The 25,261-nt window shown below is 39.9% G+C and overlaps 1 protein-coding gene across 1 annotated transcript in view; it reads left to right on the top strand.

Annotated features, from left to right (window-relative positions):
- The window catches only part of LOC139726838 (symplekin-like), a 33,113-nt gene extending 8,185 nt beyond the window's left edge, over nt 1–24,928 (top strand). The window contains exons 10-27 of the mRNA XM_071637831.1: nt 2,334–2,429; nt 3,117–3,206; nt 4,024–4,188; nt 5,151–5,297; nt 5,659–5,752; nt 7,625–7,804; nt 8,283–8,369; nt 9,264–9,456; nt 11,593–11,674; nt 12,196–12,378; nt 13,680–13,861; nt 15,733–15,802; nt 18,312–18,420; nt 19,172–19,272; nt 20,457–20,649; nt 21,422–21,657; nt 22,498–22,626; nt 23,565–24,928. Coding sequence (XP_071493932.1) covers nt 2,334–2,429; nt 3,117–3,206; nt 4,024–4,188; nt 5,151–5,297; nt 5,659–5,752; nt 7,625–7,804; nt 8,283–8,369; nt 9,264–9,456; nt 11,593–11,674; nt 12,196–12,378; nt 13,680–13,861; nt 15,733–15,802; nt 18,312–18,420; nt 19,172–19,272; nt 20,457–20,649; nt 21,422–21,657; nt 22,498–22,626; nt 23,565–24,191 — 2,964 coding nt within the window. The 3' untranslated portion in view covers nt 24,192–24,928. The remainder of the gene's footprint in view (nt 1–2,333; nt 2,430–3,116; nt 3,207–4,023; nt 4,189–5,150; nt 5,298–5,658; nt 5,753–7,624; nt 7,805–8,282; nt 8,370–9,263; nt 9,457–11,592; nt 11,675–12,195; nt 12,379–13,679; nt 13,862–15,732; nt 15,803–18,311; nt 18,421–19,171; nt 19,273–20,456; nt 20,650–21,421; nt 21,658–22,497; nt 22,627–23,564) is intronic.
- The last annotated feature ends 333 nt before the right edge of the window (nt 24,929–25,261 follow it).

The raw sequence follows: 25,261 nt of genomic DNA, 5'->3' as shown, positions 1-25,261 counted from the left end.
TATTTACTTCTCTTGTCTCAAATTGAAGTATCTTTTAGTGTGTGAGTGTATGTTTGTGTGTGTGTGTGTGTTTGTGGATGTTTATCATGTGAGGATAGTGATACATCAACTTCATTGACACAAGAAAGTCTTGCTCTCAATTCCAAGGCGAAGTAAATGTTTGATGGGTGAATTTTCATTTCAGTTGCAAGTAATTATTGTAATGCCACACCATGTTCAGGGTAACATGAGTAAATTGGGTAGCATCACCTGCGAAGAATGATGGAAGTTCCTTCAAAAATTGGGGTGAGAGAATTGATACCATAATGTAATGTTAGAGTTTTATGTTTCGATGAATAGTGAGATCAGTTATGACCCTCTTTATGCATGTAAGAAGAAGTAATAATGTCATCACCTTCCTACTCTCCCATTGGTTTGTCTACAAACAAATGTAAAGATCATGCATGTGGGTGATGAATTATCAATTTCAACCCCTGTCCACTTTAAAGTGCCACTAGGGTATTTCAAGACTGCAGTAGTTAGATAAAGAGAGCACAATATATCATTGTAGATTTCATGTAAAAAAAAAGAATTAATTTTTGTAAAAACTTATTTGCACGTCAGTGGCAGAATTCTGAGGTGGTGACATCATAACTCCCCACATTTGCATAAATGTGACCGTAACTGTCAATGTTTTTTGAAAACATGAGACAAGATTACATAACTACCTTAAGCCCCTGTTCCACTATGCCGTTCTCGCTACGATTTGACAATTTTCTCCGATCGGAAAGGATTGGGTAAAACCTGAGCCGATCTAGGCACAGTACGATGTTAGAACGCTCTAAGACCACAGCAGTTACGACTACCACGTGCTTGCTACGCTCTTGCTACGATGATCGGGAATGAGACATTAATGATCTCTGCCGCTGCAGTTACGCTTTAGAACGATGTAGCTACGCTGTCAGTGTGATGTTGCCGATGTTATCTGATCGACGCACACTGTATTTACGCACTGAACGATCTATACGATCTTATCATGCTGTTACCCCGTCCAGAGAGCTGAAAAGTGCCCAATGTGCAACGATTTCCCCCGATTCAATCGATCCTTGGTCAGTCAACTTATTATCATGCAGAACCAAAGAAATATACTGTGGACCTCGAAGAGGCTCCTCAACTCATGGTTCTTTTGCACCAATTCATTGTTAATCAAAGACGTGCTGATCTTCCCCAGGCTCTTCTTGATGTCCTTGCTTTTATAGTCCGTCTTCCTCCAGTTGTAGATGATTTCATATTCTTCAAAATTCTACTATGTCCTCTTGTTCCTCCTCTTTTAGCATCACGTGCAGTCTCTCTTTCTTCGCCTTTGTGTAGCTGTTTTGCTGCTTCTTCTCTTCTTTTTCTTCATTTCTTCTTCTTAGAAAATTTGAGCTCCTTCTTCATATTCTGCCTCGACAGGTGCAGCGACAATGTCCTCTTCGTCCTCAAAAGTCTTGCCTCTTGATCTCTTTGATCTTCTTCTAGCTGACATTTTGGCTGAGATTTTTCCATCGTATCAGCTGCGCCCCTTTTAGAGCAGCAAGAGCAGAAGATGTGATTAATTGAGTCTGGGAAGGGGAAGGAACAGCGTAGCTAAAGCAGAAACAGCATAGCTAAAGTGGAAACAGCATAGCTAAAGTGGAAACAGCGTAACTAAAGTGGGAATGAAGCGTACTGAGAGCGTCGTAGGAACGGGCCTTGATTATATACGAGAGTAGAGAACGTAGTGAGAGCGACGTTGAAGCAGGAAGATCGCGCTTTGATCAGGGAAGAGCGGCGCAGCAGCGGGACCACGTCGGTGTCTAAGTTTACTTCCTGTTCTTGTGCCGATGTTACTACGCTCAGAAAGATCTTGTTACGCTCATCCCGCAGTGTTTACGCTGTCACTACGCTCTCCTCGCTTGCTGTACGACTCAAAATAGGTCAATTTTGATCAGGGAGATGGGGAAGAAATTTTGAACAGGTTCAAATTTCTTCCCGATATAAGAAAATGCTCACTCCAACCCTGACTTCCAAACGCTGCTACTACGATGCTTCCGATCCCCGCACGCTTTTGCCACGCTTTTGCCACTCTCTTCCTGATCTGCTAGATCGGAACAGATTGGGGTCCAGATCGTGATAGTGGAACGGGGGCTTTATTAGGTACAAGTTTGAGGAAGTCTTAACCATAATGTTTGTCCATTTATCAAATCAGATCTGAACAAGCTGTAACCCTATGTCAGATTCACCCTGACAAATTAAGGAAGAGGAAAGATTAAAGGTGTTGCTAGAGCTGCTCAAGTCATTTTTGCTCCTTTGTAATCCACTGTGATTTATAGATGCAGCTGTTTGGTCTCCTGAGGCATCAGTCCTCTTTCGAGTTCCGTCGCAACATAGGAACCCTTCTGACTGACCTGGGTGCTTCAGATGTGGAGGTAATGAAAAACTCTTTACATGTATTTGGGTCGTGATCATGACACGTAGGATATTGCTGTTTGGTGCCTCTGCATCCAATCAAGATAGCATCTGTAAAAGGACCCTTGGAATCTGATCAAGTGTTGCACTAGTATGTTTTTTTTTCTTCTTTTTTTTTTTTGTAAAGCTGACTAGCTGGTAAAAAAAAACAAAAACAAACACAAGACATGGAAAGAGGTGGCAGATGTAGCACATTGGTTAATTCTTTATGCATCTGGTCATGTCCCTGAAAAATGAAGAACTTCTCTCAATGACTGGCAGTGCAGAGAACATCAAATCAGCTTGGTTATCAGAGGAGTGATTGCCCTAATGGCTTCATCTTGGGGAAAAATCTTTTAAATGAAAGTAAGGAATACATAGTAATTGAATTTCCTGACCTCAAATATAGAAATTTAACCAACAGTCAAGATATTGCAAATTTATCTAAAGATATCATTGTCAATATTGGTATGAAACTGCAAGGTCTGAGTAATGAACTAAACAAAAATGATTTACTTTAAGGTGATTTGGTAATATGTGCTGACTGATTTTATTGACTTACTTAAGAGTATGATTTTATACACAGACCATGTATTTCTATTTCAAAAAATATATCATTTAAAAGGGTCATGCAAATGTCATACACTGTGTGCAAATCCATGTTCTAGATTGCAAGAAATACTCCCAGAGTTGTGGAAAGACCTAAACGACCTCGCTCTGATGCTGGTAGTGAGCAGAGTAAACGCAAGAAGGCTAAGGTAAGAGTATGAACTCTTATAGGAAAAATTTCCATTGTCAATTATGTGAGGTAAAGACATTATAGTAATTGGTAATTGGAGAGTAGACAGTTTCAAGAGTGCCAGAAAGAATCATAGCTCATTAAATCATATTCTTTAATTGCTACATCTATATTTCAATCTTGAGTTTTTGTTCGTGAGAGACAGTGTTACTCTTCTTCTCACTTGTTTTCTCAGAAGAAAAGAGAAGTATGAATGATTTGTGAAATGTAGTATGAATGACTGTAGGTAATCTTTAATCTGATTTGCACATATATCCAGTGAAGAACATACATGTACATCACAGAAGGATTTCCTTGATTGCTCTCTGGAACCGTCATGAATTTGATGTCTGAATGATGGTGACCCTGCTTCTCTAGGGAACACCAGAACTACTTCAATTACGAGTGTTTTTGGCAAATCTGTTAATGTTGGATTGCTTGCAGGCAAATTTTTATACAAACATATATGGTGACAAGTGATCCTAACCTGAAATCTTAAATTGTATTTTTTTTTGTATTCAACCAGCCACAGGAAAATGCAATTTGAACGTTTCACCTCTGAGAGCCTACATTTTTCATGTATCCAATTACGTGACAAATTTACCTCTCATTAGCAGTGATATAATGCTCTGTGCGACTCGAAATACTTACCCATTGAGGACAAGCTGATTTTACTATAACACACGTTTTCCATAGACACCTATGTGGGAATATGCATGGGAGTGGTTTTCAATGAGTTTAAAAAAAATGTTCTTGAAGATAATATTTTTCCTACTTTTTTTTCTTCAAATTGGCAGATACTTGATGATGATGAGGACGATGAAAATGCAGAAAAGAAGAGTGCTGAGGCAGGGCCAAGCAAGAGGGTTACCAAGGCGACAGTGATTGACCTCCTGGCAGCAGAGATAGAGCCACTCCTGCGGAACCATGAGAATGTTGCCAATCTAGTGCTATTGAGCATGGTAGGTCGCTCAATTGTTGAATCCTCTCTTGCCCTTATGCGGTGTATACCAGTATCTGCTTTAGATGTGGAATACTGTAACAGTGGATATTTTCGCGCGACTAATTTTTTGCGTTTGGCCGGGCAAGAAGAGTTTTGCGTGTTTTTAATTCCGCGGAAGCAAGCCACCACACACAGAAACATACGGCAAGCAAAAATATTCACGTGCTTTTATTTTCGCGCTAGTTTCTAGTTGCGCGGAATGCACGAAAATTTTGACACCGCGAAAATTTCCACTTTTACAGTAATTTGTAGGGTTATTTTGTTTGTTTTTGCATGTGTATTTATTTACTGTGGTATGGGACCAACGCAAAGTGGATATAATGTGAATATTTTGGTCAGTTTATTACATGAAACAGAAAATTTGCATTGGCGAGTTATGTGTTGAATGTGCATTTGAGTTTGAAGTATGCCTTACCCAGTACCATAGGTAATCACACATTTACTACAGCTGGTTTATACAAGGGTGCTATTTGAATCTGATTTTCTTGTCCAGATTTGGGCTTACTTGCTTGATTTAAGCTTGAAATTTGTCTTGACTGTTCAACAAATTTAAACATGAAGTATTCATTGTACCTAGCTTATGTGTGGAAAGTTGTAGAAAACAAAATGCAGTCAGTTACCGTAAAAAATCTTTTGTTTTACATATCATATATAATCATGCATGATGAGTTGATGTAGAGAATGATAATACCTGCAGGATGCAATGTCATGAAGACACAGACTTGTCATATGCAGTATTAGGCTAGTTCGGTATTGACCACAGTGTGTGCAAGGTGCACATACCACATAGATTTTCCCCAACACAGAGTTTTTGCTTGCCTTCTCATCATGTGTGTTTATTTATATGTTATATCATATTATTGCTTTCTAATCAAACTCCTCCCCCTCCCCCTTCCCCCCCCCCCTCCCCCATACCGACAGGTGTCTCTCCCTGACAACATGCCCGCGACGTTTCAGGCCACCTACACACCCATCGCTGCAGCCGGCACAGACACGCAAATCTCTCACTTGGCGAGGATGATCAGTAACCAGCTGGCTGCCGCTGGTATGAAGCCCAGCAACTATCAGGTAGAGATCAAACAGACGTGAAGGATAAATAGATGAATCTGTAATGATATTTACGAGTGAATGGATACATAAAAACATAGATTACTATGTAGAGATGTAAATAAAAAGACAGTAAATTGGAGGTCCCTGTATGGTTAGCTAGGGTTATAAAATAATATTAAAACATAGAGTTGCACAGAGGTACAACCTACTTTGATCAAATTGTAAGATTTTTTGTTTTAATAAGAGAAATTTCCTTAACTTGATTATACAGATTCAGAGTTACAGTCTCATGTCTAAACCTTTGTTCTTGTTTAAAACACTCTACGTTGATCCCTTCACATATGCTTGAACATAAGATATTCTCCTTGTGAATTTGCAGGATGTGGAAGTGGAGGAAGAGGAGCAGAAAGAGGAAAAGATGGAGGAGGAATTCACCACCAAAGGTATCCCTGTCCTTGGGACCAGTGTCCAAGGTAAGAGGAACATGCACAGAAATGTAGTGAGGAGGGTGAGGCAGCTTCTGCTTCCCCCCCCCAAAAAAAAAAAAAAAGAAAGAAAGAAGAAAAACCACATCAGTTTTCTGTTTATTTCCTTTTGTGGTTTGTTTGTTCCATCTGAGAAGATGACTGTATAGCCCATATTCAGCTACAATAAACTAGTTTTCCGTGGGGTCCAGTTGGAAGTGAGGCGGGACCACTTCACTGGGTTAAACACCCTGCTCTGTGCGATGAATGAATGAAGCGGGATCTTTTACGTGCATGAGTTGTGGCTCTCTCACACACGGGACCTCCATTTTATGTCCTATTTGAGGTACAGAGTGTTTTGCCTCTTGCTAGAGGAGACGATATGATTACACACAACATTGCTCAGTGAGACTCGGGTATTGAACTCCGGTCACTTGGGTTGAAGACAGACGCGCTACCAACTGAGCCACCTTACTGTCCTTGTGATGTGGTCACAACATTTGAAATTTTCTCCTGCTGTTTAAGAGTCAGTGAGTTGTGGTCAAAGAATTCTTAGAGCACATCTGCAGAACATGGATCCAATGTCTAGACTGGAATTGCCCAGCTCTAGACTGGTAAAGATACCTCGACAGTGCTTACAGAAGGAAAGGGGGGGGGGGGGGCGGAATGGTGAGGGAGAGAAGAATTTAGAAATGGATGGACACAGGTTTAGATGGGAGAGAGAGAGGAAGAGATGTGGGCCTTGCATACAATATCAGTAGATTCAGTTCATGAAATTCTTCTGTCGAGATGTTTTTTTTTTTTATTTACGTCAATGATGGGCAATTTATAATCAGTTGCAATATAATTAGATAATTATTTAGATTCAGAAGAATTTTCTGGAAACAGCATCATCAAAATAATATCAAGCTTCAAGAAAGTGAAATACATTCGCGAGACATTTTCAGCTGAGGGATATAGTCATATGACAAAATTGCTGCTGTGGTATGAAAACTTTTTTCAAATTATTTCGTGAGTTCAGAGATGTGGTTCATGTCTGGTTGTGGACCCGATGCATACTCCCAAATACTCCCTGATATCTCTGTGTAAATTTGAAAATACCAAGAGTGGACGTACTTCTCATAGTCCTAATTTGCTGAAAGACTTGGATTTCTTCAAGTTACGCTATTGCAGCTTTTGCAGCAGCACTCATAAGCTTATCCAAGTTCTTGTTGCTTTGCTGTTGCCATGGTTTCTGTTATAATTTGCACTTATTGTAACTACGGAATCTTCATGAAATTGGAACTCTTATCTTACATTGTTGCCATTTGTGATGGTTTTGCCATGGCAATGGTCCAGCTAATGGAGACATCAATTAGTGGCCTATTTTTGGGGGGCATGATAACTATTTTAACCCGTTGAGGATGGTTTGATTTTGCTGCAACGCACATTTTCCATAGACACTTGCCCGAGTGTACTCGGGATTCGTCCTCAACAGGTTAAAGGCATTATTTACCATTTGCAGATGAAACAAAAACCCAGCTTTAGTGGTTGGTTCAAAATATTTCTAAAATGTAAGTTAGGGATAAAAACAACCAATTAAAAATGTTAATCGGTATAATCAATGTTAGGTATTGTTAAATAAAACAAAATGTGACCAATAGTGATAATGGAAAACGTTTTTAGACTAAACCGTTCACAATTATGGTTTATTGAGAAAACTAGTGATATTCCCGTATATTTTAGGCTTTATCACGAAATTTTTGTATAGTAGGATGTTTTGTGATATCACTGATCTACACATATGCATCAAATGTGATATCTTGAACATTTTTCAAAGCACTGCTCCCAATGGAACACAGGACCTTTAAGCAACAGGTTCTTTCATTTCTCCCTCTCTAGAGCAAGCCCCTCCCAAGGAGGAACCCAAGAAGAAGCCCCCACTGGTCATCGAACCTCCCGCCTCCAAGGGCGTCAAACGCCCCAAACAGTTTCGGCTGCGGGAGGTCACCAAGCTGCTAGGGACAGAGGAAGCCGACAAGCTGGCTGTTGGTGCCATCAGGAGGATCATGAATTCAGAGAGTATGCACCATTCTCATTTTCACCCTATCCCCACCCTCTCTCCCTCTCTTTCTCTTTTCATAGTCGCAACGATTGGGTTAATTATCCAATGATGTAGTTTGTATAATGAGTTACCATCCTTTAAATTACAGAATTGAAGCTAGAAATGTTATTCACTGCCTACCTCTCACTTTTGCTGCCAGATCTTGGACAGACTTCTATGACTCCGTATATTCGTGAAATGAAGACATTGTGGGCTGAACTTGAAATCGAGCCTTTGTATTTGTTCATGCATATTGCACAAGTCCACATATTAGATGATGTATCTTTCAAGATTCACAATATTGAGTTTGCCAAAAGAGCACATACATGGTAGCTAATTGATGGATAAGTCTGCTAGGGGAGAATGCATTTTGTGTAAACATTTATATATCAGTACATATTCATGTGTCAGTCACTCCCTCTATTCATTCATCCATGCATTCATCTCTTCTATTAGAATCTGTCCAACATGGGAGTGCAGTCAAGGCAAGAACCAAGATCCTGTCTGCGGTAGTTACACAGTTTGGTGGAAAACTATCATACCGTAAGTAAATGTTATATGCACAAAGGAAATTACCCTTTCATTATCTGTGATGAATTTTCACCAAACTTGGCAGGTACTGCCAGGTAGAATGCCTAGGGGGTTAGGATCTGGTGTTTGAATTAACTGTGGTCCTTGAGCAGAGAAACCAAAACTCTGAAAAACCCAAAACATGCTACACTGAACAAAGGAGATGACAAAGCAGGCTCACATATTCCAAAGATGCAACAATGTAATTCCATTACAACACCATGGGCTTAATAACTTCACCTATGCAGAATTTATGAATGCTTTCTTCTTTTGTTCTGCTTCCTTTGGCACTGAATAATGCATTGGAAAGCAGCAACGTCATATAATTCTTATTAATTTTTATTTGTTTTGAATTTTGAAACACTCTTATTCCTTATTTACTGGTCAGTTTTCTTCTGTTTGCATTTGTTTTTTTATTTTTATTGTATCCCCCGGCATGCATGCCGGAGGATACTTTGGATTCAGCAGCATTACGCCGCCGCCACCACCGTCTCCTCAACCATCGCCACGTCGTCACATTCTTGTGTGCACTCTAGCAGCCACAAATCTTGACGGATTTCTTTGAAATTTTGTATGGAGGTTCATATTGGTAATATCTCCACACCTATAACTTTGGGTGGTGCTGCCCCCAGTGTTCCATCTTTTATAGGGTAAAATGCCATATTTTTGTTTATAGTTTGTGTGCGCTCTAGAGGTCACATTTGTTAGCGGATTTTGTTCAAATTAATTCAAGTTAGTTCAAGTTAATTTCAGAAGCGAGCAACAATCCTTGTAGTAAGAGTTGTGCTTAATCTCTCAAACTTATTTTCATTTTTTATTTTTCACTCTACTTCTCCATAATGGTGATGATGATTGATGCTTTTGCAGTATTGGAGAGGCACATTCTGGAGGACCTTCGTAGCCGATGTGACCTCGCTCTGGCCTGGCTCTACCAGGAGTACGCCAACATCCAGGGATACATGCCACACACCCAAGGCCAAGACGTGACCACCCAGCGCTACGACAGCCTGCTCTGCAACCTACTCAAGAGTCTCCTCAACAGGACAGACCAACGAGATGGGTACGACTGATCTCGAGGGTGTCATGATGATGAGGATGAGGATGATGATGATGATGGTGATGATGATGATGATGATGATGATGACGACGATGATGATGACGAGGAGGAGGAGGAGGAGGAGGAGAATGTAGTGATAATTGAGATGTGGGCAATGATGGTTTTGGTGACTTACGGTAGTGGTGCTGATTGGGGTGATGATGGAAGTGATAAATATGATGGCAACTCCAGTGGTGATTTTGATCTTGAAGGTATCACAACAATTAATGACATGATGATGATGATAATGGCATGGTCTTGATTATGACAGTAGTAGTGATGGTGATGATTATTATCAGTAATACAGATGGGAGTGATGATGGTGGAAATGGTGTCTGTAGCTATGACAGTTGTAAATATGACAGTGATAGATCAATTAGTAAGGTAACATTTTTGGTATTGCTCGATCTAAGTGCTGCATTTGATACTATCGATCATGGGATATTAGTGAATATATTACATTCATCTTTTGGCATGAGTGAGTCTGTCTTTGCATGGATTGAGTCTTTTTAACAGACAGCAAAAGATTATGATAGAGGATGTAATGTCAAAGAATTTTGATGTTCCATACGGGGTGCCTCAGGGGTCACGCCTTGGGCCCCTTCTTTTTACACTTTATACAAGTAATCTGATCAAGGGTATTCAATGTCGTTTCCCAAATATTTCTTGTCATTGTTATGCTGACGATACACAGTTGTATATTTCCTTCAGTCCTGATGGTGAACAACACATTGATAGTATTTCAAACTTAGAATCCTGTATATGTTATGTCCGTTCTTGGATGTCCAAACATAAGTTAATGCTTAATGATGGGAAGATTGAGTTTCTTGTTGTTGAGACACCAAGACAAGTAGCAAAGCTGGATATTAGTAAGATATCAGTTGGAGATTTGGAAGTTTCAGCTCTGTGAAAAACCTGGGTGTATGGCTTGATTCTCGTTTAAACATGGAGAAGCATATATCAACCACATGCAAGTCTGCTTTTTATATGTTGCATAACTTGCGTCACATTCGTAGATATTTGAGCCAGGAAGATGCTGAAACTCTTGTTCACGCATTCATCAGCAATAGGCTTGATTATTGTAATGGGCTATTGTTTGGTTTACCAGATTCCTAGATAACCAAGCTTCGGCGTGTGCAGAATGCATGTGCGAGACTTGTGTCCAGTTCGTCAAAATTTTCACATATTACACCTGTTTTGAAGAAGTTACATTGGTTGCCAGTAAGACAGAGAATTGTATTTAAAATTTTGATACTTGTTTATAAAGTATTGCATGGTCAAGCACCTGGTTATTTATCAGAATTGATATCAATGAAATCACACTCATATTCTCATAATTTACGAAGTACACAGGATAAGTTGCTTCTAAAGCAATCTCACTTAAAAACGAAAGTAACTTCAGGGGATTGTGCCTTCAGCTGTGCTGCTCCAAAACTTTGGAATAAATTACCTGAGAAACTGAGGAAGGCATCATCACTTGTTGTCTTCAAATCTTTATTGAAGACTTATCTTTTTTCAGAAGCCTTTGATTAATTTGTTATCTATTTTTCATGTGTCTAATCAGTGACAGGAGCTCTGTTACATCACAGCGCAGTAGAGTATATTTACATAGTAGCAAATTTGTCTAATTATAGTAATTTTGCCATGGGGTGTATCATGACAATGATGAGAATAGGTAAGATGGCAGTGATTGTTGAAATGGTGTAGTGATGTGATGATTTGTTTGCGACTTTTTGAGTGACATCGGGGACACTGATAGGATGATGATGAGGAGGATATGCATTAAGGTTTTGAAAACTATGAAATGTTACAAAGCTGTGATCATTTTGGAGGTCAGTAATGTGAAAGAGTTATTGATAAATCCTTATTTATATAGTCACTCATGTGTAAGCATATGTAATGACTGTATAGAAATTAAGCTTAGACATGAAATGTGGGGTAATACAAAATAAACAAAAAAGTTGAGTTTTAAGTCAGCATCTGAAATGACAAGGGAGAGATGACCTGGTTCAATGCCTTTCTGTTTGATTGATGATACCATATTTGGATAAGTCGAAGGATAATAGCAATACTGATGCTTGCCTCTTTTTGTCTACTCAGCTTGTTCAACAGACTTGTCATGGAGGCCCCTGTGATTACGGATGATGCTCTGAAGGTCATCAGACAGTTCTGTGAAGACGAGGTGTGTAATTGGTAGAGTTTTCAAATGTAGCAATGTGCAGAGAGCCCGACCTATGGCTTCACAGTCTCCTGTAGAGATGCAGACATACATATTGTGTTATAGGGTTTGCATGGATTCATGTCCTGGTGCTGGAGATTCAACCCACAGTGTATTTTACTCTTCAGTCATTTCAAAAAATTAAACACAGGACCTTGCTGTTACTTTGTACATAATTTAATCCTTTACTTCTCAATTTTTTTTTTTTTTTTTTTACCCAAGGCCTACTTATGCTCTTGAAAATTTTTTGAGGTCCAGTTAGACCAACTACAAATATTTTTTAAATGTTTTGGAAGACATCTTGGCCCACCTGCAAGAGCTGTTTGTGCCTCACACTCTTTTTGATGTCAGTTAGCAACTAATCCTTTAGAGAAATGGTTTGAGTAGTAATCCACTTACATCTTTATCTGAATGATTTACTGGACGTCCAAACAAACAAGAAAACAGTGACTTACTGTATGTGATATGTTTTTGTGTGTGCTCAGACCCACTTCTACGCTGGTTTGCACTCGCTGCGAGAGCTGATCCTGAAGAAGCCGGCAGACCTGGAGAAGTATGTGAAAGAGCTTCTTGACCTGACCCAGCACGAGAGGACCGAGGTCAGGTCACAGGCCACTCAGTACATCAAGAGGTTCCACGAAAGGGCAGATCTGAAGCCCATCATCGAGGTAGGGTGAATCATTCAAATCTCTCTCTCGACTTAACCACATATTTGCTTGTGCTTTCTCTTTCGGCTGTGCTCTGCAGGTTTCCTGACTCCTTTATCTCATTTCCTCTTCCTCCTCATCATCATCCTCCATATCTCTCCCCTCCTCCCTTCTCCCCTCTCTCCTCCCTCTCCCCTCTCTCCTCATTATTGCTCCTCCATCCTTCTCCTCCTCCTCTTCGTCTTTCTCCCCTTCTGTCTCCTTTTTCTGCATCTGCCTCTGCATCATAGAAGAAGACAGTCAGTGTAGAGGATCATCTTGCAGTGATTGAAAAGACAATATGTGACCCGCTACAACAAAAGGATCCTAAAGTCGCTGACGGCTGAGCCGAGAAAATCGCATTTGAAGTCACGTCATCAAAATTGGTCAAAACAATCAGATTTCTGTTTCTGACATAATCTTGTAGTCTAATGTTTTGTCTATCATCTGCCGAAAATTTGAAGCTAAATGATAAAAAGGAAAGGCAAGAAATTAGCGTTTTTCTGGGCCATGATTTTCCGACTTTCAACTTAACAGAAACGTGTCCGAAGATTTGGATTTAGCGCCGCAGCTAGACTCCGCCCCTAGCAACGAGGGAGTGATCTTATTGGTCAGTGCGTGGCATCCTGATTACTGATTGGTCGTGCGCAGACCGCTGGCGCTAAGCTTGAATGAACATCGCGGAGGTCGCTAAGAGCATGCCCTCTATTGTCAAGCGGTGAAAACTGTCTCGCCTCCCCTTGATCATGATAGCGTCGGAAGGAAAACTTTGAAGGCATTTTTCTCTAGACTTTGATTTTCTCAACCACTTGACATGCGCTAATAAAAATCATCAATATCTCCGCAACCGAGTACTTTTATAAGTTGTGCTGTATATGAAATTAGAATAGAAGAGTAAGGGAATAATGTCATGCCATTTTCAGAAAATTGACCTCCCCCGACTTTCGGATCCTTTTGTTGTAGCGGATCACATATCTTCATTTAACCCATTGAGGACGAGTCCCAAGTATACTCGGGCAAGTGTCTATGGGAAATGCTTGTTGTAGCAAACTTAGTCCGTCCTCAACGGGTTATAACATAAGTTGATACATCAATGATTAATTTGCTGATTAGGGCATAGTGTCTAACGAGTCATTGACAGAAGATACCACCCTCTTAACCCGTTGAAGACGAGCTGATTTTGCTATAATGCTCATTTCCCATGGACACCTGCCCGAGTATACTTCGTACTACTCTTCAATGGGTTAAAGTGAGATCCGTTTGCTCTGATGTCTCTCCTGCAGGAGTTTGCCACGACCTTCCTTCGCAAGCTGCTGCTCCCCCGTCCTCCAGCCAATGTGGTGCTGCAGCTGAGCAGCAGCGAGCTGAAGGCGGCTGCCAGTAAGGGCTGGACGGAGGAGACGGCCAAGATGTGTCTCTACCTCTACCTGGCTCTGCTCCCTCTCAACCACAAACTCATCCATGAGTGAGTGATAGATCGGAAAACCACTAAACAATCCAAAAGAAGAAGGACAGGAGTGATATTCGTAGTGATAATGATGATTGTCGTGATGCTGTGATGGTAGTGGAGGTGGTAATAGTGATAAAGGTATTGATGATGATGATGATGCTGCTGCTGCTGCTGCTGCTGCTGCTGCTGCTGATGATGATGATGGTGGTCATGATGGTGATGATGGTGATGATGGTGATGATGATAATGATGATGATGATGATAGTGATAGTAATGTTGGAGAAGGTGGGCTTGATTGGTAATGTTGAAGATGGGATGGGGGTGCGATTGCACTGTTTGGCTCTGATCACAAACTACTGGTGTAGAAAACCTGATTGAAAATAGAAAACGTGCCAATACAACCAAACGGGATGATTTGAACTGAAATGAAAGGGAACATACCAACTGCAATCAAAGGTATTGTAATGATGAGGTTAATGATGAAGGCAGTGATCATTAGAATGATGAAGATGAGAATAATGCTGAGTGGTGAAGACAAAGCTGGTAGTATTAGTAATGATGTTTCTTGTGATGTTACCAATTATGGTGATGATTATTACAACTTTGGAGAGTGTCAGGATTAAGAATAGCGGTGAAAGTAACTTTGAAGTTCAGTTACGATGTATTGCTGTAACCATCCACAGTAATTGCATACTTGATATGGAATGCTGTCTTCCTGAGCTATGAGTAGTGCAGTAAAACATTTAGCCACCATAATGGCAATGATGTTTAACCCTAACTAGGCCGGGCTATTTAGGTAGTTGATAGAGCCGGGGGGGGGGGGCCTCCAAGGCCCCCCCTCCAGATCTCGGCCGTCGACCGCGCAATCGCGACGAAAATTGGCACACACATTGCCTATGATGTAATCTAAAATATCTTGAAGTTAATTTTTCAAAAAATTATCATTTGTGCTAAATTATGCTAATTTATGCATAATGATGCATGAAATCAGACTATTTGGTATAAATCACAAAATAAAGCTCAAAACAGGCACATTTTTTTGTGTAAATATTCTTTTTAGTGTCCTTAGCAAATGTAATAAAAAAAATGGTGATATCATAAAAAATTCTTAAGTATTTTATTGTTTTTTTGAATTTCTTATGTATTTCTTTGTGTTTTTCATTGTTTTTTCGATGAAATTTGTCCGCGACATCCGTCCGAACATGAAAATAATTCATGTTATTCATTGATTTTAATCAATAAAACACCAAAATAATCATGCTTTTATGAAATTTGCCTGTAAGCACAGTTTGCATTGAAATTGTACACAAATTCACGTTTTTTAGCAATTTTTGGTCTGACATGCATGTACATATTTATGCGTAACTTCGGAACCACGTGCCTGGGCGTCGCAAATTTGGTGTCAAAAGATGCGCGAGCCTCGAAAGAAAAAAGTCACAAAACGTCGCGGCGATAGCTTTTGGCGATTGCGATACATCGCGCGGAGCGTTGAGGGGGGGGGGGCCTCTGAGGCCCCCCCCCCCGGCCTAGTTAGGGTTAAAATGTTGATAGTAGTGATGATGAAGAGAATACAACTACCAAGGTACTCCAGTTTTTACCACTACTGCTTCTACAACTTCTGTTTGTAATAGTGACTATGCTAATAACAATAATTACATTGGTAATTATAATTATGATGATGGTAGGTATGACAATGATGTATACATGTAAAATCTAGGAGTGTTCAGAGTTCCTTTACTTTTGAATGCTGTAAAAAGAACAAAAAGAATATATGCCTTCCAAGATTTGATCTTGTAAATTATTTGTAGTGACCTGCTTGGGGACTAAAATAGCTAGTTCTTAAAAAAATGTATGACAGTGCTGTCTTTATACTTCCATTCTCTCAGACTTGCTAATGTGTACGTTGGTGCCACAGCAGACGTCAAGAGATCAGTCCTGAGGGTGCTTGAAACTCCGGTAATTTCATGATTTATATTAAAAAAGTGCACAATTTCTCTTAATACTTTGTAACCCTGGCCCAAGTAGTGGAAATTACATTGTGTTGTTTCATAATCATAAGTCCATTGTTGCATATTAATGTCATTGTAAGAATGAATATTGAAAATAATAGATGCTTTACCTGATTTAACTTGTACTCTCTCCCAAGTCCATCTTTCCCCTTAGTTTTCATTACAATGATTGACCCCCCCCCCCCCAAAAAAAAAAAGTTATAAGTCCACTGCATTTCTCAAAGAAGTTGCTATGATGGTAGCTCCCTACATTTGCAGTTATCTAATTTTACAATGAGAGGGTAAGTGCCTAATGCCAAATTAGTTGATTTTCCCTTTGTTTGTTACATTTATCAGATATGTCATGCAATAGGCCATGGGAACATATTCTATGTGATACGAAATAATGCATTTAAATGCACTTTGAGGACCACATATGGTGACAAAAGTGCTGTACAAACCAACTACCAGTACTGTTTACTGTCATGACAGTAATGAATTTGAGAAATTTGGCCTGTGCAGTAATTGAGAAATACCTCTGCCAATGTTTATGTGCAATGGTGAGGAGCACCATGACAATGCCCTGTAAGACATCACAAAGTGAGCTGTTCAAAAATGGAAAAAAAAAAGGGGAAAAAAATGGTACAAGTGCTATGGCACTGGATCCCTGTGGTATTTGTGACATGCCCTCTTTTTTATGCCTCCGCAACGAAGTGGCCGGAGGCATTATGTTTTCGGGTCGTCCGTCCGTCCGTCCGTCCGTCTGTCCGTCCGTCCGTCCGTCCGTCCGTCCGTCCGTCCGTCCGTCCGTCCGTCCGTACGTCCGTCCGTCCCGTTTTGTTTTTGTCGATATCTCAAGAACTGTGTGGTGGTTTTACATCAAACTTGGTATGAGGGTATATCCTTGGGGGATAATACTTTGTGTGGATTTTAGGGTCACAGGGTCAAAGGTCAAAGGTCACAGGTTTACTGTAAACGTCAATATTTTCGCGCGATTAATTTTTCGCGCTGAGCGGCTCGAAAACGTATTCGCGGGTTCTTAAATTCGCGCTCCGCAGCAGGTTACTTTACTGTAGTACACATTCACTGCTTTCATCCAAAGCCTCTGCTACATAGCTTGCTATGCCAGCGTACGACAAGCGACATAGCGAGCGGCTCGACTGCGAGTACAAGCACTCAAATACGTAGTACAGCTGTGACTGTAGTACCGTAGTCACGGGGGAATGTAGCATCGGTGCGCGCGGTGCACACTGCATGCTACAGTACACAGCAATCTATCGTCTCTTCGCACAGTACTAGTAGCGTAAACATGCCTGTACATTGTACTACGTAGCAGTATCATCGATGAAGCGCACACAATTCATCCCGTTCAAAATGTGCATAGAAAATTGTGAAGATATATTCGCGCGTTTTTGAATTCGCGCTAGCCGAACATAGCGCGAAATCCGCGAAAATTAATGTACCGCGAAAATTTCCACGTTTACAGTATTTTGTGAAAAAAAAATTGAAATTGCATGTTTTTCTCCATATCTCGCAAATGGTTCAAGGTATCTTCATGGAACTTAGTATATATGCTTGTACCGATGGGCAGTGATTATCTAGGGAAGTTGGGGGTCATGGGTCAAAGGTCAGGGGTCAAAGGTCAAGGTCAACTCCTCAAAATATCACTACTTTCCTTAAAATGCAATAGGCTGAAGGTTTTTTTTTTTTTTAACTTGATGTATGGCATGTATTACCCAATATATATTTTTGGGGAAGTTTCTTGCCAAAAGGTCAAAGGTCAAAAGGTCAAAGGTCAAGTGAAAGTGCTAAATTGCACTTTTTCCTCCATATCTCGAAAGTAACTCAAGGTATCATCATGAAACTTACATATTTATGCATGTTCAACCTAACAGTGATTCTCTTTGGAACTGTGAGGTCAAAGGTCAAAGGCCAGGTTTAGATAATGCTATTTTCCCATTTGATACTGATATTATACTTTTTCTCAATACCTTGAAAATTACTCAATGCATAAACTTATAAAACTATTAAAAGGGTCAAAAGTCAAGTAAAAATCATCAGTTCCCCAAATACCTGCACTCTGACATTTTAATCATTCATCCAATTGAACCTAGTTCTAGGAAAGTGAACATTCAGCACATTTGTGTCAAACCTGTCATTTTAATATTTTGCCAATTGTGTGAAACTGTCATCACACATTGTGAAGACATTGTACTATAGACCTATTAGGAGAACCATGCATTATGGCGGAGGCATATCAGTAGCCGTAGCGATATATCTAGTTTTTTTTTTTTTTTTTGAAAATCAATTGACGTCAAATCCATGTACCAAGTTTTAAGATCATTTATATTATGTGAGGTTGCTCAGAAATGCCAATAGTTTACATTGATCACTATAAATTGTAATCCAGAAACTAAAGAAAAAAAAAAAACTCTTCCTACTATGTTTGACATTGCCAATTTGATGATTGCCTTTAGGTGCGGGGAGTTGGGATGACATCCCCAGAGCTACTGCTCCTGGTAGAGACCTGTCCCAAGGGAGCAGAAACTCTCGTCACAAGGATGATGCACATCCTCACTGACAAGAGTAAGTTGTTGCCAATTTGAGCAATGTTTATTCAGGTTGTAGGAGAGAAAGCAGGTGTTGAGAATATACATGTAGATGTGACTCTCAGCCTCATCTTATACATAAATGAAACAAAATTTATTTTTATCCATCCAAAAACAAACAAACAAACAAACAAACAAACCAAATCTTTAAAAATGATACAAGTGAACGTGCACTGATGATCAATAACGATGAATGGTAAGCTAATCAAAATTCACTGGTTTCTATCTTCTTCCGGAACAAATATGAAAAACACGTGATTTAGTATTTTCTTTCCAAAGTGCTTAATAGGTTTTCCAGGTCAGCAGTTACATTTTGATGAACCAGTCTTGCTGTCATGAAACATGAGCAAAGTGCAAATTATATTTCACTACATTATTCATTAGTTTAAGCCTGTCATTTACCATATGTTACTTATTAGTGTCGTATATGAGTGACATATTACAGTTATAGTCTTGTGAAGGATACCTGGCAAGGTTTTGAGGCTTTGTATGAACTGTTCCCATTTGTTTGGTTCCCTGTACTTGCATTTCAGATTTGTTGGGTTTTTTTAAAATTCCAAATAGGCAACGTTTCTATCACCTCATATATAAAGTCCAGTTTATCATTTTATGTCCAATAAATCACATCAGTGTATTTGTATAGACTATAATGATATGATCTTTCATGTCACCTCAAGACTTGTTTCTCTGTTCAATGTAATCATCTGGTTGGTCTTGTATCTTTTCAGCGTCACCGTCGGTAGAGCTGGTGAAAAGGGTAAAGGACCTTTATCACAAGCGAGTGTCAGATGTGCGCTTCCTCATCCCTGTACTAACTGGGTTGGAAAAGGTCAGAACATTTTTTACAAGTCTTACCATAAATCACTGATTCGTGCTGAAAGGGTGTGTACAGTTCTGGTCGAGGTGAAGATTTAGCTTTTAACGTTTTGCGAGATATTCAGAAACCACTCTATGAGATGTCAAAGAGCATGCAGTTCTAAGGGGTGTCAAAAGTTTATTTGATGAAAATCGGTTTTGAAATGGCTGAGATATCCAAATACAAGGTGAAACAAAGTGATCCTAATAAAGTTGTGGCATGTCGCCTTTTATTATTAGCACTTTTTTGGATATCTCAGCCATTTGAAAACCAATTTTCATCAAATAAATGTTAAATCCTTCTTAAAATTACATGCTCTTTCATATTTCATAAGAGGCTTTTCATTATCTCACTTAGGAATGTTCAAAACATGGATCCCTATCTCAACCAGTACTGTACAGTCCCTTTATGATGTATTCACTCTAAGAGGGTAGTGATAACATCTACCTTACAAATTACTGGGATTATGTCAGCATCAAAGCCCTTATTTATTTTCAAGGGCTGCTTTAAGAATTGTTCAGTTATGTAGGCATTGGTTCTTCAGCAGACATCATAGAACACAGACATGTTGATGCCCTCAAGAATCTTCTACTAGTAGTAACTGAAGCCTAATGGCTTTTGTCCTTGCTGTGAGCACATCGTGAGCAGCTTTTTCAAAACATCATATCTGCTGTATGTTAATAGTCTTGCACATATATTGGATCATATGTTCATGTCAGTCAAGGTTAGAATTAACTGTTAGATGCTAATAGTGTCATCAATGATCACAGTATTCAGAGAAGAACATGCCCATTGTTGCATAATTCAGAAAGCAATTTTCCACTGATGATTGTATATGACATATTTTACAGTAGAGATAATTTTATGAATTTCTTCACAAATCAGCTTTCAGGTTTGAAATTTACATAACTGTCTGTATTACACCTGCAATAAGTGAAATATTGTATGATACGTCATATAGTCCTTGTTGCCCACCTGCAACCACGGAAACTGCATTCGTTTCGTGTTAAAATGATAGTACATTGTCTGATGAAACAGAATCTTGGAGAAATTGGCTACATGTTGACAATTTAACCTTTGCCAGAACAACACAGTTCATAGAACTGTTCACCCATCTGACATTCCCACTTTCATTTCTCACCTGCTTCCACCAACAGAAAGATGTGATAGCCGCCCTGCCCAAGCTGATCCGGCTGAACCCCATCGTAGTCAAGGAGGTGTTCCATCGGCTTCTGATGAGCCACCAGGCAGACAGCAGTGGTGGTCAGAGCCCACTGACCCCGGCCGAACTCCTCATAGCCCTACACAACATTGACCCCTCAAAGTGTGACATGAAGTCCATCATTAAAGGTATGCCGAGTATGCTGCATGTATTTACTGTAAGTTTGTTTTTTTATCATGTTCTTTTCTCTCTTTTTTTTTTTGGGGGGGGGGGGGAACTAGTGAGATGTACATAACATCAGCTGAGGACTAGAAGGGCACTATTGCCTTCAAGGATTTGAGCGTCGATGAAAATGAAATGATCAATTTTCATGATATAAAAAGATTATTTAATCAAAAATGGGTAGATTTATAAGCATTGTTCCAAATATAGGGTATAATAATGCCCTTGTGGTTTTGATTTTTAACGCTTTACTGAAAATGAAAAAAAAAAATTGTGATTAAGCCCTTCTGGTTCTTAGCCAATTATGATATTGCTAAATTTAAATTTGGCTATATAGAAGTTTACGTTGTGTCAAACAGATTAAGTTTGATTGACAGCATTATACATTACTCTTATCTTTCAATAGTATGCATTCACTTAACAGAGAAATGTCTGGTATATGAAATTTTTCAGCATTATCTGTTATTAGTATGCATTCACTGCTTTAAGTTAACAGAGAAATTTCTGGTACATGAAATTTTTCAGCATTATCTGTTTTTATATTTATTAAAGGACCAGTTCCCTATGCATGGCTTATGTTTTCAGTTCTTTTCATATTTTTTTTTTCTTTAAAGATGTGAAAGGTATGCCCATGCTCTTACTAATGCAAATACAACTAATGAATGCAAATTTTAAAAAGGATTAAGAATGAACTTGTTGCCATTCTCCTAAATTTTTCTTTTTGTTGTTGTCTGACAGCCACCAGCCTATGCTTCAATGAGAAATCCATCTACACAGGGGAGGTGCTGGCGGTGGTGATGCAGCAGCTGATGGAGCAGACCCCCTTGCCCACCCTCCTCCTGCGCACCATCATCCAGTCCCTGTCCATGTACCCCAAGCTGAAGGGCTTCATCATGAATCTTCTGCTGCGCCTCATCGGCAAGCAGGTTTGGAAGATGCCCAAGCTGTGGGAGGGCTTTGTCAAGTGCTGCGAGGTGAGCTGGAGGGCCGACTGACTGATTGGGGGGGGGGGGGGGGGGGGGGGGGGGAGTTGTGGTATTCATTGCACAGGTTGTGAGGCAGGATGGGGTTTGTCTTAAAGGGACACTTCACTTCCAGTTTTAAAGTGATAGAAATCGTATAAGTTTCAATTTGTTAAAAAAAAACAATGAGTAAAATTAAGCAGAGAGGAGATTGGAAAGCTCCACTGAATTAAACTGAAAATGTATGGCAGTTATAGGTATGGCATTACATAGTGCCATATGTTTTCAACAAATCTAGTTTGTGTATATACTTCAAATATTTCAGTGAGATATTCATATTTCATGTCATTGCTTCACTTTCCTGAATTTATGCTGCGTAAATGTTTTTTGATTTCACTGATGTAAATTTGCTGTGTTGCCTTGCCCAATTAATGTGTTGGTACGTACCTGATGTAGACAAATATTTGAATTGATTTTAATGACTTACATTTGGGAATAATGTGAATGAGATTTCCTGAATGGGTAAATAACTCGGTTGATTTTATTTCTCCATTGAAGTCTCCTTGTCTGGGTTTCTGGCAAGTCTTTGCAACTTTGCTTTCACAAAGTTGTATATCACCAGCACGACTGTGGACATGTGATGATAGTGTCCCTGCATCAGTTTTCTCACAAACCACTCTCCCGTTTCCCTGCCCCTCCTCCACCCCCTCCCCCCCCCCCCAAAAAAAGATAAAAGAATATACCAAGAACAGAACAAAGGCAGACTGAAGTAACGTTTACCCTCTGCTCGAAATTTAGGATAGCTTAATTTCAATGCTGATCGTGTAATCACTGATATATCCTGACCCACAGCGGACCACTCCTCAGTCCTTCCAAGTCTTGCTCCAACTGCCTCCACCCCAGCTCCTTGATGTCTTTGAGAAGAGCAAGGGAATGCGCCTCAGGCTCCTCGCTCATGTCGAGACCTTCACACCACATCAGGTATGTCTTCCCATATTGATGTTGTATCTCTCAAAGGGTGTTTGACTACAGGTATGTTATCTGGATCCAGTACTTGTGTCGTTCAACAAGACACCCTTGATCTGGCCCCATTGCATAATGATAGCAGAAGCATTCCTAATGCAACTACAACAGCATAGCTATGTAGCTTTCACGATTGCTTTTTGTCATATTTTAGACAAAGCACTATGTTTAATACAGTATTATGTCTTTCTTTCTTTTTTGCAATATATACAATGGGAATCAGTGAATATGCTTTTCTATATCTAATTGGTGTAGGTTGGTATTTAAAAGCATAATTTACCATTTGCAGATGAAACAAAAACCCAGCATTAGTGCTTTAGAATAGTTCTAAAATGTGAGTTTGGGATAGAAACAACTACTGTAAAAATTTGAATCCATTTAATCAATATTAAGTATTGTTACATACTCAAAATGTGAACAATAGTTATAATAAAAATGTTGTCAGGCTAAACCGTCTACAGTTACAATTTAATGAGAAATATACGGATATCTCCTTATATTTTAGGCTTTATTGCAAAAATTTTATATGGTAGGATGTTTTGTGATACAACAGACCTACACATATGCATCAAATGTGATATCTCAAACATTTTTAAAAACACTGTTCCCAAAGGTAAACAGGAACTTTAAAAACAGGCTGACAATGTCATGTTAGCAATGGAGATGCTGGATATTGCTGTTTAGACCTGCAATTTTTTGTAAACTTGGGATTATCTACTCCCAACATGCTTCCTCGGCTCATTTGAATCCATTTAAGAATTAACACAAAAGTGCCAACAGGTTAAACTGAGGAAGTAACACCCAACAGTGGAATACTTTCATTATGCATCCATGCCTTTCCCAAGACTTTTTTTATTTTACATGCAACTATGCCTGTGGTATTATGATATTTACAGCAAGCCCACATACCCAAATCGGTGATGAAGGTGCTGGAGACGGACCCAGTGAAAGAGAAGGAGGAGATGGAGAGGAAAGAGAGGGAGGAGAGGAAGAGGAAGGAAGAGGAGAAGAAGGTTCAGGAGAAGAAGGAGGCAGAGGAGAGACAGCAGCAGGAGAAGCTAAGACTTGAGGAGGAAGCCAAGGCTCGGGCCAAGGCCAAAGCTGAGGAGGAGAAGCAGGCCAAGGCCAGGCAGGAGAAGGAAGAGGAGGAGGCGAGATTGAAGGCGGAGCAAGAGAAGTTAGCCCTGGAGGAAGCCGAGAGAGCAAGGGCGGCCGAGAGAGCAAGGGCGGCCGAGAAGGAGAAAGCAAGGGCAGCTGAGAAGGAGAAAGCTGATGTCGCCATGGAAACCGCGGAAGATCGAGATGCGAAGGAAGAATCTGGTGCAGTGGAGGAGGTTAAAGAGGAGACAACTGAAACCAAGGATGAGGAGGTGTCAAATGAGGAGGAAGAGAAAGAGGATAGCAAGGCAGAGGTCTCTCAGCCTGCTGGAAGGGGTGGGAAGGGCAGGGGTAGGGGCAGAGGGGCAAAAGTAGCCTCCTCATCCCCTGCAGTCGGAGTGCGGCGCAGTTCAAGGAGAAAATAAGGACAGTGGAATCAATTCAGTGTAGGTGAAGGACACGATGATCTTTAAGTCTACCAACTGTCCTCTCCCTGTATCATTCTTACCTCATACAAAGTACTTCCTCTAACTTCAAGGAAAGAAACCATTGATAGCTTGTCTATTCATGGTTTTGTTAGCAGTATTCCCGACTTGTTTTGACATTCCACTGGGATTCATCAAAGCAGGAGAATCTTGATATGAAGTAATAAGTTTTTTGAGTGTAAGAGATGCTGACAGCCTTCTAAAGGTTGTTATGTATGTGAGATGAAATTAGTGTTTTCATGGATTATTGGTGTTTAAAATCTGGTCTTAAAATATTTGGGGCATATCAATAACGACCTGAGTGCAGTTATTTCATCAAAGTCCAAACCCTTCCCTAACTCTCCATCATTATGGAATCTTGCACTAATCAAAGAATCTGATCAAGCCCTCTACTCAAATCATGGTGAAAGATTCTTATTCCAAAGAAAATGCAAAAGAATCCAGAGTATCACATTCTGCTCCTGAATTCAGGTTAGATCCACAAGCCTACTTTGTGCAGCATTTTGGGGATAATCTTGCAGCATGGATGAGGAGGGGTCTTGTGTTGTTGTAGTCCATAAAACACACTTATCTAAAGGACGTTTTTCTCAGATGTGGTTGTGTTTTACAGCATGTATTCAGTGTGTTTGAACAATAAAGAAATTGTGCAGAGGAAAGGTGGAAAATGACACCAACAACCATAAATAGCCACTGTCATTGAAAAAAAAAAGTTGAAACTGATGCCAAAGAGCTTGCACGCTTGTCATACTTGCAACATGATCAATTTGAATTTTGATGTGGAGTGTAGCTTTGGGAGAATGGCTGTTTGATGCATAACAGTGTATTTATGTACATTGTAATTATGTACATGTGCTTACAGCGTTTGGAAATGTATAGTGCCATGAGTGCATTGTGGGCAGCATGCATATCCCTTTTGTCTGGTAGCACCATTACAAGGCCCAACGACAAAACCCTCCATTGTCGAACACGAAGAGATAGTGTGCAGGTGTGGATCCTACTTCCGTGACACA

This window comes from Diadema antillarum, unplaced genomic scaffold (assembly GCF_040938485.1).
Source record: "Diadema antillarum isolate AM-2024a unplaced genomic scaffold, OU_Dant_1.0 seq00000100_RagTag, whole genome shotgun sequence".
NCBI lineage: Eukaryota > Metazoa > Echinodermata > Echinoidea > Diadematoida > Diadematidae > Diadema > Diadema antillarum.
The sequence above is the reverse complement of the archived record's forward strand: the minus strand, read 5'-3'. Positions and strand labels throughout refer to the sequence as shown.